Below are 18,405 nucleotides of genomic sequence, written 5' to 3' on the forward strand. Positions count from 1 at the left end.
GTCCTGCTTCTAACCCGGAATTGAGCATAGTGAGTTCTCATGCTAGTTTCCACCACCCCAACTCCCCCGATCTTCTACACTTACCCTCTTCTGATCTTAAATGAAGGCTGAAAACCAGGACCAATAAATGTGTGTACCTGCACATCCCGATCTTTCTTCTTAATCCTGACAATTCCTCCTTTTCTCAGAGAAAAGTAAGGGTTCCCTTTTTTTTGAGTTGGCCTTTAGAACTGATGTGTCTAAGACACTTGTTGAATAATCTGTGGATTTAAAATAGTCAGCTATAATTACCTGCTCTTGCAAAAACAATCTAAGCTGTTGTAGGAGGGAATGTGGAAATATGGATTTTTCTGGTCAGTTATGTCCCCTATCTTGGACCCCAACGGTTCTATGTGCATGTTACAAGTACATGTATGTTCCCTCCAGTTCCAGTTATGAAGACGCAAATACATGTGCGTCCACCGTTAACATGTCCTCTGTTGATCCGCCATGAATGGGCCGGATATTCCATTCCTAAGTGCGAAAGGCCACCGCCTTTATATGGTTCACTTATGCCATTTTACAGTCCAGGCAAGTAGGCCCTGATTCTGTCATCAAGCTTTTCTTGCTTTCTGTCTCTGAAGCTCCAGTCCGAGCCTGCATCTGTGACCATGAACTTTGTCTCATCCTCTGCGCGGCTCACGATGCCCGACATCAGCTTGCTGCCTGCCAAGAACTGTATTTCACCTTCGGAAATTATCTGCTCCGCTCCCTGCCCAATGCATTCCTGTCTAGTAGTTTAAGTAAACATTCTTCCAGCTACCGAGCAAAAGGCCCGGCTTCTCTGTCCTCATGCAAGTAATTCATAGCCCTGTTACCATGGAATATTCCTACCCCCTCGCATTTAGTGTAGACACTTAGACGCTTGTACACGCACTCACAGTCAGTATAGAATAGATTTTGTTCGAGAGACCTTTCTTTTTGGATAACACAGTTCTTTAAACATAGGATATTAGATATGATTTGGGATTAGGTTGACATAACCCCAGACTTTTGTCTCCACATGTAGAGCTAAATGTCAAGTCCCTTTCCCCCTCTAGTTGCACGTCTATCACACGTCATGCGACTGCGCACGCATCTCTGCCAAATATTTCTGCTGACATTGCAGGATTCTCCAGGTATCCACCCACACATGACAAATTACCCATTATCATCAAGTGGACGCCCACATGGACGCCCACCTTCACGCCTACTTACACGCCCACATACTCTTATCTCATTCTCTCTTGCTCTTTTGCTTACGTACAATTGAGAAATATATATATACTGTACTCTGTGAATAATGTTTTGAGAATATTGAGAATACTTTTCAGTCCCTTCCAGATCCTTTTTTGGTGATGGAAATATTCTCCCTTTGACTCGAGTTATTGGAATAAAGCCCTTTTAGAACCTGATACCACAGACTCAGCCTCTTGCTTTATGCATGATCTTATTGATATTATGAAATTATGAGAGCGTGATATTTTATTTACCACAGAATGGCGCCCGAACAGTTTAATCTCTTTCCCCACACGCCGGAGATGAAGGTCCAGTTTTGCCCCCTTCCATAGCCGTGATGGACTTCAAGCGCGCACGTCGCGGGTCTTCCCGCCAACTCCCTCAGGCCAACGAAGGGGACAGACTGCGACCAGGCATCCATACGAGGCGGTGAGGAACGCAGATTGTCCTACCCAGAGCCCACCTGCGAGAGAGCTGTGTCCGAGGTATACAGAGGCCCACCAGATTCCGAAGTTCCGAAGTATCCAGGTCACGAGTCGAGTCCAGTCCAGTCCAGTCCGGTCCAGTCCAGTCCAGTTCAGTTCCGAGGCCTTCCGTTCCGAGCTACCCGGTGAGTACCATTGCCGGGGAGGCGTTCTGACGTGCACATAGGTTGTGCCGGTCAAGACGGGTTTGGGTACACAAATCCGGTCTGCACTGTTTCAGCAGTGTATCTGTACTGTTTAGCAGTATATCTAGTATGTCTAGTATATAATTCAGAATAATCTAGTTAGTGTCGAGTATTATGCTAAGTGATTAGTTCCCTAATGATCATTGTTGCTCATTTAAAAACGTTAAATGTTAAATGTGTTAATACGTCCTGCATATTGTGGTATGAATGACTGTTCATTATTGTGTTTTATTGTATTAAGTTTGTTCAAAACCAAGTATCAGATCAGTTCTCAATATGCCGCTCTTTTCGAAACTAAGACAGATCACAACTAGAAAAGGGGTACTCGAAGAAGCTGTTCCCATTCCTCCTAGGGACACTCCAGGGTACTTCATGTATCATAAACATGGCCTAGACGCCATATTATTTCTTGATCTATGGGTAGACTACACTAAGGAATTACCAGAAAGTCAGAGGTGGCCCGCAGCTGGGACCTGGGATGCAGATTGCATCGTGAAAGTAGAGGAAGAATTATGGAAAAGGAAAGCTAGACAATAACAGAAAGACGCCATTGAATTATGGCGAAAAGAATCGTATAGACGTACGGAAAAAGCACGTAGACAGGAAGAGAAGAGTAAGGAGAATTCAAATAAAGTTCGAGAAAATGTGTTAGTTGAGGAAGGTATCCGAGTAAAAGCAGAACAAGTAGATGGACAACGAAACACTCTTATGAAAGAGAAAATGTAGACCAGCTTGGAAGGATGCCATTGAGTTTTGGCGCAAGGAGTCACATAGTAGGTCAGAGTAAGTGTTTCACGAAGCAGAGAGGAGTAGACTGGAGTCTGGAAAAGCCAAGGAACAGATGTTACAGGAGTAATTGGAGTAGGTAAAATGAGCGCAGGCTGACAGAGAAAGAAATACTGACGTTGCTGGTATTTATCCCGTCCTTTCAGAGGACCTAGCAAGAGTGGCCCCAGTAGAAAGACCAGTTAGAGTGCCACCGCAAGTACCGCGATACATATAATAATGATATAGTAGCCCGAAGGTTCTTGAGCCACCCACCAAATGAACAGCGCATAGCTGGTGTTTACATGGTCCAACATTTGACTACGTTGTCAATAGGAAATTGAGAGGGGTGTAGCTAGAGAAGGAACAACACCTGTGATTTGATGACACCCCTAATGTACAAAGTGCTAACGAAAATGTAATTTTTGAAAAGTTTAGCTTGAAAAAAAAAAAAAAAAAAAAAAAGAATTGTGGGTATTTCGAATTTGCAAATTGTTCAAGAATACAGGTTTGTGTTCTTGGTGGTCCAGTGAGCCAATGTGCTGGGTCAAGTCGGTGAGATTATGACCCCCTGAGTGCAAATTGTATGTAAAAATAATTTTTCAATTGAGCGAATTATTGCAGTTTTTATGGAATTGAGTAGTCTTTTTGTCTTTGACAGCTTCAGAGTGAGGAGAAGGTGGGGGCTGTGTAGAGCAGTATGTGATACAGAAATCGGAGACAGATTCTGACCTTGTAGCCAGTGTAGGTGGGGGCCGGTGAGAGGAGCAGAACAGAGGCACTGCTTAGAAAGCTTCTCTGACATCGCATCTGTGTAATGCCTGCAGCCGGAACAACAAAAAAAAGTTGGCTGGCAGCCCAGGCTCAGGCCGCGCTGAGGGGCTATTTTTAACTTCTCTGATAAGACAGGGCAGCTGAGAAATGTAAGTCGAGAAAGATTCCCTTGTTCTATTCTGTGCAAAACGAGTGCCCCGAGGAAATGTCTATGGAGAAGATTTGTTTTATTTTTTAGCAAATGTTATATTGCTTCTGGCCAGAAAGTAAAATGTTGCTCTTGCTTGGAATTTTAAGGGCTATGTGCCTATATAAAAACGATTTTCAAATTCAGACATTTTTGAATTGTGGCCACAAGCTGCCACCAGTTGCATTGGATAAATGATCCAGTGGTTAAAAGTCTGTGAGGAGAGATGAGAGGTGCGTCTTCGTCTGGGACATTAGGGTACATTGTGTTGACGAAGATGCATAGCTCATTTTTATAAAAGAAAACAAACAGGTTCGTGTGTTCTTCGTTTTTGATTATTATTGCTGATTCTGTTTTTATAAAAGAAAACAAACAGGTTCGTGTGTTCTTCGTTTTTGATTATTATTGCTGATTCTGTGTGTCAGACTTGACACGGTGATTTCAGATGGGGGTGTATAGGGCAGGTAAATAAGTTATTGATTATAAGCCTGACAAATTAAGCAGGCCAGAATGTTCGCCTCTGAGCTGTAGGTACTGTAATTGCGCATCGCTGCTCATTTATATATGTTAGTGCAATTGTCTATGCTTTCTGTGCTTGGTATACTGATGGCTTGGCATATGTATTTTAAATATGTTTTGTTTTTGTGTTGTATTGACCAGTCTGTTTAGCGTTTAATACCAAGTTCTCCTGTGCAAGTACAGAGATAGTCGTGACGACGGCGATCTTTGCACAGCGCTTGGCTGGAACTTGTTCACAATTACTAAATTTCACAGACGTGATATTACCTTTATCATGCTGTCAAAATAGCAGACAACACGTTATCAGTGTATGTCTAATTGGTGTTGGAGATGAATGAAATAAAAGGAAAAATTATGCAAGACTAAAATATTTTTCACATGACTGCCTTTCTCTTATAGACAGGCAGCCTCGGTCATATGTTTCCAGATTGGACATTAAGGAACAATTATGATCTGTGCACTCGCATCTTAACTCTTGAAGGCCTGTTTTAAATAAGGACTGCCACCACAGAGTGACAAATGAGGCTCGGTATTTAGGGTAATGAGAAAATATCTGACAGGATTTCCTTTTTAAAGTTTGCTTTAGTAAGCTCATTCTTGTAAGTGGTGGCCCCAAAAGTTGACTTGTTTTTAAATTAGGCTATTTATTGTATAGGTGGAAATTATTGCAAAATGACTGATTTCTTTAGCAGATAAATTATTAATTATCAACATTAACAACTGTTCTTAAACTTGGTTTTCCGAATATTTAGGTAATTTAGCATTCCTATTAGGGCCTACTAGCATTAATATTGACTTCAGGTTGGTGTAGGTTCATGTAATAGGGACATTTGCATATGAGATGTCATTTGGCTAGCTTATGAGCTAACACAATGAGGTTTGTACATTAATTTGAAGGATTTCTCGCCGTTTCAAATACGCTGTGTATCTCCTATAATTTTGCTTACGCCCAGTAGCTACACACAGGGATTAATAGTGTTGACAAGACACAGGGTTTGATAGTGTTTGACAGCTGTGAAATCTGTTTCAGATTTCCTCCTGTCAAAAAGGGGGGGAAGGAGGAGAATATTGGCTTTCTGCTAGCCCCTTAAGAAATTAAGCCCCTTAGAAATTAGCCCCCTTAGAAATTAAGCCAAGGAAATAGGTATGGTGTTTTCCCCTTTTTCTCATGTTTTATTGTGATCTTTCAGGGGAATTAGTCCAAGCCCCTAATACAGCTTCTACTAAAGTCCTCCCTTGGACACAAGAACACACTGTGGCATTTGAAGAATTAAAGAGAGCTTTATGTCAAGCACCAGTTTTAGCAAACCCTGATTACAACAAATCGTTTATGTTTTTTGTGACAGAGCGGGATGGAACAGCACTATCTGTCCTAACACAAGATCATGCAGGAAAACACGAGCCCTGTGCTTATTTTTCTAGTACATTAGACCCAGTAGCACAGGCTTTGCCTGCGTACCAAAAATCAGTTGCAGCAACGGCCTTAGCCATAAGACAAAGTGACTCGATAGTGCTGGGCCACCCTCTGACAGTACAAGTACCACACGCAGTAGAGGTTCTCTTGAACCGGACACAAACACAACACCTGACTGTAGCTAGACTGACAGGCTATGAGCCAACGTTATTTCAACCACACATAGAGATCAGACGATGCAACATACTGAATCCTGCTACCCTTTTGCCCTCCAGTACAGAAAGCGTTTCACCACACGACTGTGTTGAAGTAATACATACCGTGACTAAACCAAGACAAGACTTGACAGACGTTGCACTCCCAGACCCCGACCTAACACTATAAGTTGACGGCTCATGCATGAGGACAGGGGCGGGAGAATTAGTGGCAGCATATGCAGTGACTACTGATACTGTAATAATAGAGACTAAAAGAATAGACATATTGTCAACACAAGCAGCAGAGCTCATCGCCCTGACACAAGCGTGCATAAGAGCTAAGCACCTGAGAGTAAACATTTACACCGATTCTCTGGCGAGAAAGAGGTTTCTTGACCTCTCATGGGGCCAAGATACAGCATGGCCCCATATTCAAGCCCTACTGGAAGCAATACATTTACCAACAGCCATAGCTATCCTAAAATGTAAAGCACATACTAGAGCCACAGATACCATTTCCCAAGGCAATGATCTGGCAGACCGAACAGCTAAACAGACAGCTCAGACCCCACTAGACATGACAAAGTTACAGGTTCAATAAGTGTCCAAAGCCATGACAGTTAGGGATCCTTCCAAGGATGTACAAGACATACAGACACATGCTACTATGGACGAATTAAAGAAATGGTCGGAACAAGGAGGGGTACTGACTGATCAGGGTTTCTTCCTGATTCTATGGTACAAGTGATTATAAATACCGCACATAGTCCTGCACACTTAGGAGAGAAAGCAATGATAGATAGCTTACAGAATATATGGTTCAACAAGCACCTGCGTGCAGCAGCGAAACAAAAGGTCAGAACATGTATGATCTGTTGCCAATTCAATCCAGGTAAAGGCATTCCGATGGAACAAGGTGGATTCCATCCACCTGACCACCCTTTTGAAGTGCTCCAAATGGATTATATCCAAATAAACAGATGTAGAGGTTACAAATATGTCCTGGTACTAATGAAGCAGGTGTCCCTTCTGTTAGGGTATACCTGGAAATTCCATTGTGTGCGACATCCTGAAGCAGCAGGCCTTGTAGAAAGACATAAACAGACATTAAAAATTTGCGCAGACAAAGGTGTAGATTGGATGGTAGCCCTGCCGGTTGCCCTCTTTTTCATGCGAATGGTAGCTCATTCTAGAACAGGCTTATCTCCCTATGAAGTGGTCTTTGGTAGACCACCAAATATGTGGGGCACTCCAATGCCTAAAAGATAATAACATGCTGACAGATTACCTGGCTTCCTTGATGTCTGCACTACTCTCTTGTTGTTCGCAGGTTGCTGCCGCCTTCCCTGACAACACCCAGGTCAAAGAATACTCCATCGCTCCTGGATGGAAGGCGCCAAAGTCAGTGCTCTGGACCACGGGGACGGCCGTTAAAGTCAAAGTGCACCTTCACCACTCTTTTACAAAGGAAAAAGACTTTAAACTTGGATTTTGGATTTTGAACACCATTTTCTAGAGGAGACTCCCCAGCAGTTTCCACAAAGCTAAACTTAGATCTAAAAAGTCAGAACCCGTTTGATCAATTAAGTCCACTAGGTGGTGAAGCGGTTGAACATGTATTCTGGCTTGCATAAGATCTTGGACAATAATATTGATAAGAAAAAGCAAGATGTGCATCATGATAATATGTATCAGCTTAATACTACATGCTATTTTTCCTCCTATTGCCTCACTCTTATACTCCTCCACTAATGATACCATAAAGCACACATTTAGTGATCTGCCATCCCATGAGCTATCATATCGACTTGCCTTACGCAACAATACCTTTATTCAGATGCTGCACCATTCACATCAGACTAGCAATGCTACAGACTGCTGGGTCTGTGGCCGACTCCCCCCCTATCAGAACTATAAGGGAGTTTTGCCCCTCTTTCTCTATCCGTTCACACACAATGGCTCCTGTGGAGCATGGTTTAGTTTGATTAATTCCCTAGATTCGAATTCCGCAGTTTATCAAGACAACTGGGTATGAGGAAACCTGAACTTAGTTTTGCTTAAAGTCTGCTACCCTAACAAGGAGGGACTTCCCAAAAGAACAGGAACTGATCTAAGAAATGAAGTATATGGATTAGGTAATTTTACACTTAACCTCATGATCCTGAACGTTGAATCTGAAGCTACACCAATCTTGCCCGCCATGTCCGTATTCCCAGTAAAAGGGGAATTATGTATAAGAAAGAATGGCTCCATACACATGGGCCATAGTAAATGCACCACTGTAATAAAATTCAGTGATCAAGGCAAGTCTACATTTAGAGCTTCTCGTCATTCCTACTTTATATGTGGCCAGACCGCATATATACGCCTACCTCTAGATTGGGATGGTACCTGTTACATAGCATTCCTCCTACCACCTGTTTTCCTAGCTCCTCCTGATTATCATAGAAATACTCATTTAGTACACAATAGACAGCAGAGAGATCTCCCAATTGTCGATTACACTGAAACAGCATGGGAAAAATACACAGATTTCAATAAAGGTTTCTTTCCCTATATAGGTACAGTTACCAATAGTAAGCTGATACGTAGATTAACCAGAACCCTTGAAGCAGTAGTGAACGAAACTATTTCCGCCTTAGGCAATTTAACAGAAGAGCAGTCTGCTATGCGGATTGTTGTGCTTCAAAATAGTCTTGTCCTTGACGTTATCCTGGCCGATAGGGGCGGAGCTTGTAGGGTCATCGGATCAAGCTATTGCATTTTTCATACCAGAAAATTCGCCATCTGTATATAAAGCCATAACTCGCCTTCATAAGATTGTAAGCCAGATACACCAGAATCCAGGAACCTGGACTTGGTCCGGTTGGTTTTGGAGTGTATTATCTACCTTTGGATGGAGGGTCCTATCCTTCCTAGGTATTGGCCTTCTCATACTATTCAGTTGCTGCTTATGCCTGCAATGTGGACCAGCGATTTGTGGTCTGTGTGCCACATCGTGCATTCCACATCAAGATTTTCATTCAAGATCCCGGAAGAAGAAAGAAGAACAAATGATGCTATATGAACAGATCAATGGATTAATGAAGATTGATATCGCTTGACGGGCAAGTAGGGGACAAGGAGGGAATGTGGAAATATGGATTTTTCTGGTCAGTTATGTCCCCTATCTTGGACCCCAACGGTTCTATGTGCATGTTACAAGTACATGTATGTTCCCTCCAGTTCCAGTTATGAAGACGCAAATACATGTGCGTCCACCGTTAACATGTCCTCTGTTGATCCGCCATGAATGGGCCGGATATTCCATTCCTAAGTACGAAAGGCCACCGCCTTTATATGGTTCACTTATGCCATTTTACAGTCCAGGCAAGTAGGCCCTGATTCTGTCATCAAGCTTTTCTTGCTTTCTGTCTCTGAAGCTCCAGTCCGAGCCTGCATCTGTGACCATGAACTTTGTCTCATCCTCTGCGCGGCTCACGATGCCCGACATCAGCTTGCTGCCTGCCAAGAACTGTATTTCACCTTCGGAAATTATCTGCTCCGCTCCCTGCCCAATGCATTCCTGTCTAGTAGTTTAAGTAAACATTCTTCCAGCTACCGAGCAAAAGGCCCGGCTTCTCTGTCCTCATGCAAGTAATTCATAGCCCTGTTACCATGGAATATTCCTACCCCCTCGCATTTAGTGTAGACACTTAGACGCTTGTACACGCACTCACAGTCAGTATAGAATAGATTTTGTTCGAGAGACCTTTCTTTTTGGATAACACAGTTCTTTAAACATAGGATATTAGATATGATTTGGGATTAGGTTGACATAACCCCAGACTTTTGTCTCCACATGTAGAGCTAAATGTCAAGTCCCTTTCTCCCTCTAGTTGCACGTCTATCACACGTCATGCGACTGCGCACGCATCTCTGCCAAATATTTCTGCTGACATTGCAGGATTCTCCAGGTATCCACCCACACATGACAAATTACCCATTATCATCAAGTGGACGCCCACATGGACGCCCACCTTCACGCCTACTTACACGCCCACATGCTCTTATCTCATTCTCTCTTGCTCTTTTGCTTACGTACAATTGAGAAATGTATATATACTGTACTCTGTGAATAATGTTTTGAGAATATTGAGAATACTTTTCAGTCCCTTCCAGATCCTTTTTTGGTGATGGAAATATTCTCCCTTTGACTCGAGTTATTGGAATAAAGCCCTTTTAGAACCTGATACCACAGACTCAGCCTCTTGCTTTATGCATGATCTTATTGATATTATGAAATTATGAGAGCGTGATATTTTATTTACCACAGTTCCTTTTAGTCTGTAGCAGCTCAATATATGTTATGTTCTACTTCACTACGTTACTGTCAGTTAAGTATGTTATAATTGTGTTAAAAACTGCATAGAGAACACTTTATAATCAATGCGAAACAGCTTATGAAGAACAATTAAAACAAATATATGGTATGTTTTATTTCTGAGATGACAAATGAAAATTGTTTGCATGTAGAGTACTGTTACTGTTATGAGATTTTATTCACATAGTCCTAAATTGCCACCTTAATATAATTTTTTTTTAAATAATCTGAACAACTCAAGGTGTAAGTGTTCATATTCACATTGTTGATATTCAAAGCATCTACAAATTAACTTGCAGTGTCCTCACTGCAGCACGATATAATAAAAAGATTGACAGTCCACTTTAACCAAAAAATCAGATTGTAGGATAAATTCAAATAATTGGCTTTACCTAAAACCTGATCCTCCCACCATCTCCTATCATAATTTACAAAGATGTAGTCAAAGCAGGTATCCATCACAGTGCCCTAAGTTGTCTGTACAGTTTGTCATGAAACAAGAATTTTTTTTCAGTCAAGCATATTTTCATCATGCTCAACATCATTTGAGTGTGTCTGTACAACCTAAGGGTCCTGATGTCTTATTCTCTTCTACAGAGATGTAACATCTAATGTCATTAGAAAAAAGTTAGGTTCACATTTTATGTCAGAAACCCTTTGTAATAACTTTGAGGTATCTTTGTAGGATGTAATTGTCTGAACCAAGGGGAATAGTAAATGGTTGATGGAAATGGAAGTATTTTCAGATAAGCTACTCTGAGCTGAAATAATTTGTTGACCTGTTTTATGGGATCTTTATGTTGTTTGGGGAGTAAGTACAACATTGTAATCTCCGGAGGTTCATTTTTCAAGCGATGGCACTCATCTTTTGCTAAAAGTCCTGCTTCAAACCACTCTCTTAACAAAGTATTTCAGTTTAACCAGCAGTGCATATTCAGTTCTTGTGATGGTCATATAGCTGTCTTGGTCATTTATTTAGCCTTGGGCCTCACCAATATATATCTGTTGGGTACAAAGTACACTATTACTACTCTAGCCTGATAGCTTAATAACCAAATTAGTGTCCTTTATTAGAGATCATACCATCCTAATGTAATCCTTTCTCCATTTGTTCATTAAGGTTCTGCTGCCTGTCACATGTCTCAGAGATCAGAGATGTTCATTAGATCACCCACAACTAGATTGTGAAACGACTTGAATACAGTTAATGATTTGCCCACTTATATAAGTAAGGAGATGCAGGGACATATGTCAGTCGCACATATATGGTGTTTAAAAGGAGGCAAAACTAAATGGAAGCTTATCGCAAACAAGGCTTTTGTAAGCCAAAATGCATTGATCTGGCCATACTGGAAGAATAACGGTAAAGAGTACTGCACACACAACCTGCATTTAACAAACAGTAATTGATGTGACTAAGAGAGGGATTGGCATCCCCAGCTACTCACTGTGCACAGGGTCTGTTCCGGAGCTCACCGGCAGTTTACCGGAATCTTGCTTCTTAACTTGTAGTGTACTGAATACATTTTTGTCCCAACCCTAAATTGAATTATAATTATTATAAACATTCTAACCCTATATTTGATTAAATGCATATTAAATACATGTACTATTTTTTAAATATGTTAACACTAACCCTAATTAAAATATTATTGATCTATTTTGAAATTCGATATAATCAAACTAACTGATTACAGCAATACTAACCTTAGCTTAAATAAAAGTACATTATTATAAATAAATTTGTCATAACTTACTTATTCTTCAACCTCTGATACTAAATTTCACTCAATTTAAAAAATGTTTTGCTGATATTCTGGACAAATTGATGGTGCAACTCAGTGACTACAGACAAAGTAAAGCTGCTGTCAAAGTAAATTGCAGGTAGGTAAATGTCAAACGAAATAGAGAAATAGACGTTGGACACAAACTGGGGCATGAAGAAAAGCCTTCATTGGGGCGAGATTGGAATCTGCAAGTCCCACGGTTTGGAATCTAGTATCAGTGCGTGACAGGACAAGGGCTTGAACTACTCATTGGAAACTGGAAGCAGACAATTGCTATCTCTTAGGGGTAGCAGTTGATACCCAAGCTGGCCTTTTGTACCCGTTGCATTGCCCTATTAACGCAGGTCGCATTGGTCAAAAAGCAAGAAGAAAGTGAAAAAGGTTCTTGAAGTCTTGTTTATTTTCTGTCGTTTATACTTTTTGTATATCTCCAGGCACTTCAGCAGCAAGTAGTAATCTGTAGAGAGGAAAATGTTGGAATATGGGAGTAAAATTGTCAGTGCTGCCGCTTAGACCCAGCCGCATCATCTTGCCCCTCAGCACCACGGCGACACTACGTTCTGTCTGGCGTGGCACGCGGCCTTGGCCTCAGTCAGGAAGTGAGGCAGCGGAGGTGACGCTTCCCGGAATTCTGCGCCTGAGCGCGCAGCTGGGACCCTGAAACTGTAGCTCCTCTAATTATCTCCGGCGCCGCGCAGGGCATTGCGTCTACTTACACTGAGTAAATGTCAGCGCTGCGCTCAGTCACAGCAAAAGGGATAATTAACCAGCCGCTCGGAGAGCGCCTCTAAGGGCCTCTCTAGGCGCGGACAATAATAGAAGGAGAATTAATTTACACGCACAAGATTTTCTGCTCTGGACAGAATTATTGTTTCCGGGTGATAAAGTTAAAATCCATGTTAACACGTTCTGTTCACTGAAATATGTCGTTGCCCTTCAAGTGTTTATGTAGTACGCGGTTAAAAGTTATTACATGTATCCACAGAACAACCCCTCGGCCTGTCACTCGTGCAGCTGACCGTGTATGATCCTTTGAAAGAAAGCGCCATCGAGGAAGAGACCCTGAGGTAAGAATGGAAGAGGGGTAACATGGTGATGTCCAGATACATTATGTGATATATGTAACATAGTTTTTGTAGGTTAATACATGTGGCGTAGACCATTGTTTAATGGGCCCTAGCGCAAGGAAGGAATGACGCCCTTACTGTTTAAGTTATAAAAAACAAGAATAACCAGGATTTGATGGGACCCTCAAGGCTCTGGGCCTCGGTGCCACTGCATCTACTGCACAAAAGGAAGCTACACCCTGCAGAGGTCTGAGTAGAACCTACTGAAAGCAAGTTTCTAATTAAGGTTTAGTATCGTGAAACGCCAAAGAGGTTTATAGGCCTCTGGCAGAGTCATACATCTTAGCCTTATAGAGGCGCTGTCTTGTTGCCTTGCGTGTGATTGACTTTGTTCAATACCTTCCTCACTTTCAGATACATCAGGTATTCATTCACCTGGCACGTCAGTACCTCCAACCCAGCCTACTAGCGGATCAGAGGCACCATTCTATTTCCTGACATGACTGAATCGTGCCTGAGTAACTGACTCTTGCCTAGCTGTCTTGGCCTTCCAGCAGAGCTAGCCTTCCATTATTCCGACAATGCCCCGTTCAGTGTTTTAGGGGCAGTGCCTGCCACCTCTGGCGTAATTGTCTGTACTTTTATAATCCCAACCCTTTGGATGCATTGCCATTTGGCCTGACACCTAACAGCCACCTGCTCAGCCATCTGATTATTTCACAGATACCGACCTCTACCCTGACTCCATCCCTCATCCTTTTTGCTTTCCAGAAAGGCGCACCTGTCGTCTAACGTGATTGGCTCAGGACCAGCCATCTCTGCCTTCCAGTGACGTTAGACTGTTGATGGTCATGTCACTAACACACATAGACCTCTGGTCTTTTTGCATCTTTCTTTCATGTATCTCTTTGGTATACCTTTCCACATTTGCATTAATATATTTTACTATCTTATCCCATTCAGTTGTTTGTATTTTCTTGGATAAGTCCTTCTTTAGTTGTGTAATTTCTTCATTGAGTTCTTTAAAAACTCTGGCCAGTTCTTCAATAAGTAGAACTAGATCCAGTGAATATTTGTTTAATATGCATTCCGACACTCTGTACATTTTTTGTTGCTTTTTCACAAAGTTAGTTTCAGAGAAATTCGCCATCCACTTGGTATATGTTTCATTCAATGGTATTGTATTAATGTAGTTGCATTTAACCATTGATTGGTTTCTCATTTTATTAAAAATATTCCACTTGCTTAAGAGTTTTGGTTATATTGCCGGTGGATGTCAGTTCCAAATTAGTTTCTTTTATCAAACCATATATCTCCTTATCTTCTTTCTGCTTTTTATTTTGCAACACTCGAATTTTATTTCTTGTACCATTCTCTTTGCATGTCGCTGTTTTCAAGCAGTAGTCACCATCATGTTATCTCCCACACTAACCTGCGGTGTACTGTACGCTGGGTAAGCGACAAAGCTCCGGTGATATTTTCTAGTGTCCCACATGATGAAGAGTTAGAGTTCTGATACTGCTTCTCAATGAGCGTGCGTGCCCCTCTAGGAATGGCACCCCTTTCTACACTATGCTTCACTCATACTCACCAGTTAATCCTTCTTTGGAGTAGTAGTTTGTTGCTCTTATGACTTTTGTTTCCCTTGCGTCTTTGATCAAGTTCTTCTGTCATGGATTAATCTTGCCATAGGCTATATACATCTTCGATTTTTTGACCAAAGAATTTGCCTTGCACCTTGCAACTTCATATTACCACGTGTGGAAATGTGTAAATAGCTTTTAAAAATGAGTTTAATGTAAATTCATTTGTATATTTTCTGCATTATGAGGGGTATTTGTGCCTTTAACTGACACAAAACAGGATTTTAAAACAGAGGTGTAAGCTTGGTTGGTACATTTAAAATGCATTAATAGGTCTCACCTGTGAGAACTATTTACGATGAAAATGTTTTTTTTCTTCTCGATGACCAGCATGCCTGTGCATACAGGTCATCCTGGAATGATTGTTTTTCTGCAAGCCAAGAAAAACCTTTTCAACATGTCGACCACCCGCACGCATGCATGTAGCTGAAGAGCCTGCTCTACAAGAAATAAGCACTGGCAAACACAATAGATTTCGCTTACACAAGAGCTATTGGCTTTGCCAATGTCTTTTTGCCATGATGTACAGAAGTGTGGAGTGAAGTAGAGGAGTGGGATGGAGTGGAGTGGACTGGCATAGAGTGGAGTGGACTGGCATAGAGTAGAATATAGTGGTATGAATTAAAGTGGAGTAGACTACAATGAGTGGAGTGGCGTGGAGTGGTGTGGCTTGGCGGAGAGTGGCTTGGAGTGAAGTAGAGGGGTGTATAGTGGCACTGTGTGGGTTTGGGTAGAGTGGCACTGTGTTGAGTGTCATAGAATGAAATGACATAGAGTGCAGTGGTGCAGAGTAGGGTGGCATATAGTGCACTGGGTTAGAGTGGTGTACAGTTCAGTGGCATAGAGTACAGTGGTACAGAGTAGAATGTAGTGGCCCAGAGTACAGTGACCTAGAGTACAGTGGTGCAGAATGCACTTGTGTTAAGTGCTGTGGCATGGAGTAGAGGGCATTGGCTTAGGGTGCAGTGGCAAAGAGTAGAATGATGCAGAGTAGAGTAGAGTGCAGTCGCGGAGTGTAGAGTGGTGCAGCTTAGAATTCAGTGGTGCAGAATAGATTAGAGTGGCGTAGAATGCAGTGGTGCTGAGTAGAGTGTAGTGGAGTAGAGTGGTGAACAGTAGAGTGGCGTAGAGTGCAATGGTGCAGAGTAGAGTGCAGTGGCTTGGAGTGGTGCAGAGTAGATTGGTGTGAAGTGCAGTATTGTATATTGCAGTGTCGTGGACTAGAGTGGTGCAGAGAAGAGTGGACTAGCATAGTGTGCAGTGGTATAGGGTAGAGTGGCGCAGAGTAGAGTGGCATAAAGTGAAGTGACATAGAGGGGTGCAGAATAGAGTGGTGTAGAGACGTGGAGTGGTGCAGCAGCGTACAGTACAGTGGTGTAGAGTGCAGCAGCATAAAGTGGCGTAGAGAAGATCATAGTGGCGTGGAGTTCAGTCGCATGGAGTGGTGCAGAGTAGAGCAGAGTGGCATGGAGTGCAGTGGCATAGAATGCAGTGGTGTAGAATGCAGTGGCGTAAAGTTCAGTGGTGTATAGTAGTGCAGAGTAGAGAGCACTAGCGTGTAGTGTTGAAGAGTGGCATACAGGGCAGTGAATTAGAGTAGAGTGGTGTAGAGTAGAGTGCAGTGATGTAGAGTGGTGCAGAAGCACATAGTGGTGCAGTGGTGCAGATTGCAGTGGCATAGAGGGGTGCAGAGGAGAGAGGCATGGAGTGCAGTGGCATAGAGCTGTGCATTGAAGAGCAGAATAGTATAGAGTGCTGTTGCATAAGTGAGAGTGGTGTAAAATGGCGTAAAGTGCTGCGGTATAGGGTGGTGCAGAGTAGAGTGCAGCAGCATAGAATGGTGTAGAGAAGAGCATAGTGGCGTGGATTTCAGAGGTGTGGTGTGCAGTGACATGGAGTGGTGCATAGAAGAGAAGAGTGGTCGTAGAGTGCAGTGGGGTAGAGTGCGGTGGTGTATAGTGGTGCACAGCAGAGTGCAGTGGCGTGTAGTGCAGTGGTGCAGAGTGATGTAGAGAGCAGTGGTGTAGAGTGTGGTGGCATAAAGTTGTGCAAAAGCGTAGAGTGGTGCAACAGTGTAGAGTGCAGTGGCATAGAGTGGTGCCAAGAAGAGCAGAGTGGCATAGAGTGCAGTGGCATAGGGTAGAGTGGCGTAGAATGTTGTAAAGTGCAGTGGCATAGAGTGGTGCAGAGAAGAGTGCAGTGGCGTGTAGTGCAGTGGCATAGAGTGCAGTTGTGTAGAGTAGTACAGAGAAGAACAGAGTAGCATATAGAGCAATGACGTAGAGTAGAGGGACGTAGAGTCCTGCAAAGTAGAGTGCCTCTGTATAGAGTGGTGCAGTGGCGTAGAATGCTGTGGCATAGAGAGCAGTAGGGTAGAGTGGTACGGCGTTGAGTGGTATGGCATAGAGTGCGGTGGCACAGAGTCGATTAGAGTAGCGTAGTGTGCAGTGGTGCAAAGTAGAATACAGTTGCGTATAGTGGTGCAGAGTAGTGTGGCGTGGAGTGCCGTGGTATGGAGTGGTGCAGGGAATAGTGAATTGGCATAGAGTACAGTGGCTTAGTGGTACAGAGTAGAGTGGAGTGGGTTGGCATAGAGTGCAGTGGCTTAGAGTAGAGTGGTGCATAGTAGAGTGGCGTAGAATGCATTGGTGTAGACGGGTACAGGGTAGAGTGGTGCAGAGTTGTAGAGTTGTGCAACAGCGTAGAGTGTATTGGTGTAGAGTGCAGCAGCGTAGAGTGGTACAGAGAAGAGCAGAGGGACATAGAGGGCAGTGGTGTAGAATGCAGTGGCGTATAGTGAAGTGGCTTAGAGTAGCGCAAAGTGCAGTGACATTGAGTAGTGCAGAGTAGAGTGCAGTGGCTCAGAGTGGTGTAGAGAGCAGTGGTGTAAAGTAGAGTAGAGTGCAGTGGAGTAGAGTGGTGCAGCGGCACAGAGCACAGTGACGTAGAGTGGTGGAGAGAAGAGCAGAGTGGTGTGGTGTGGAGTGCAGTGGTGTAGAGTTGCACCGAGAAGAGCAGAGTGGCAGAGAATACAGTGGCGTAGAGTGGCGTAGGGTAGAGTGGCATAAAGTTCAGAAGCATAGAGTGGTGCAAAGTAGAGTGCAGTGGTTTGTATTGCAGTGGCATAGAAAAGAGTGTAGTGGTGAGTGGTGCAGAGAAGAGCAGAGATGACAGAGTGCAGTGGCACACATTGGCAAAAAAGATAGTAGTGCTAGGTAGAGTGCAATGGTGTACAGTGCGGTGGTGTAGAGTGGTCTGAAGTAGAGTACAGTGGTGCAGAGTAGAGTGGCGTAAAGTGGTGCAAAGCGGAGCGGTTCAGAGGCATAGCATGGTCCAGCAGCGTTGAGTGCAGTGGTGAAGAGTGCAGCACATAGAGTGTTGTGGAGAAGAGTAGAGTGATGTTGAGTGCAGTGGTGCAGAGTAGAGTGCAGTGGCATAGAGTAGAGTGGTGTAGAGTACAGTGCAGTGGTATAGAGTAGAGTGCAGTTGCATACAGTGGTGCAGAGTAGAGTGCATAGGCTTAGAGTAGATTGGTGCAGAGTAGAGTGCAGTGGCATAGAGTATAGGGTATGAGGGAAAAGAAGATACATGGACTTGGATAAGGGAGACAGACTGAAAACACAAGGACACATATGGAGTGCTTTAACACAAAGAATAAAGTAGCTCCAAAAATGAGACACAAGTACTTGGTCCTTACTCCAGGGTAAGGCCAAACACAAGAAGAAGACATGGCACTCACATTCCATGGCAATCGAGGACAAA

General features: G+C 43.0%; 1 protein-coding gene across 1 annotated transcript in view; it reads left to right on the forward strand.

Annotated features, from left to right (window-relative positions):
- Window positions 1-18,405, forward strand: part of LOC146858828 (uncharacterized) — a 1,229,505-nt gene that overhangs the window by 482,033 nt on the left and 729,067 nt on the right. Inside the window, exon 21 of the mRNA XM_085647127.1 lies at window positions 12,919-13,000. Within this exon, the coding sequence (XP_085503253.1) occupies window positions 12,919-13,000 (82 nt within the window). The remainder of the gene's footprint in view (window positions 1-12,918; window positions 13,001-18,405) is intronic.

The sequence above is a fragment of the Triturus cristatus genome, chromosome 3_2 (genome assembly GCF_964204655.1).
Source record: "Triturus cristatus chromosome 3_2, aTriCri1.1, whole genome shotgun sequence".
NCBI lineage: Eukaryota > Metazoa > Chordata > Amphibia > Caudata > Salamandridae > Triturus > Triturus cristatus.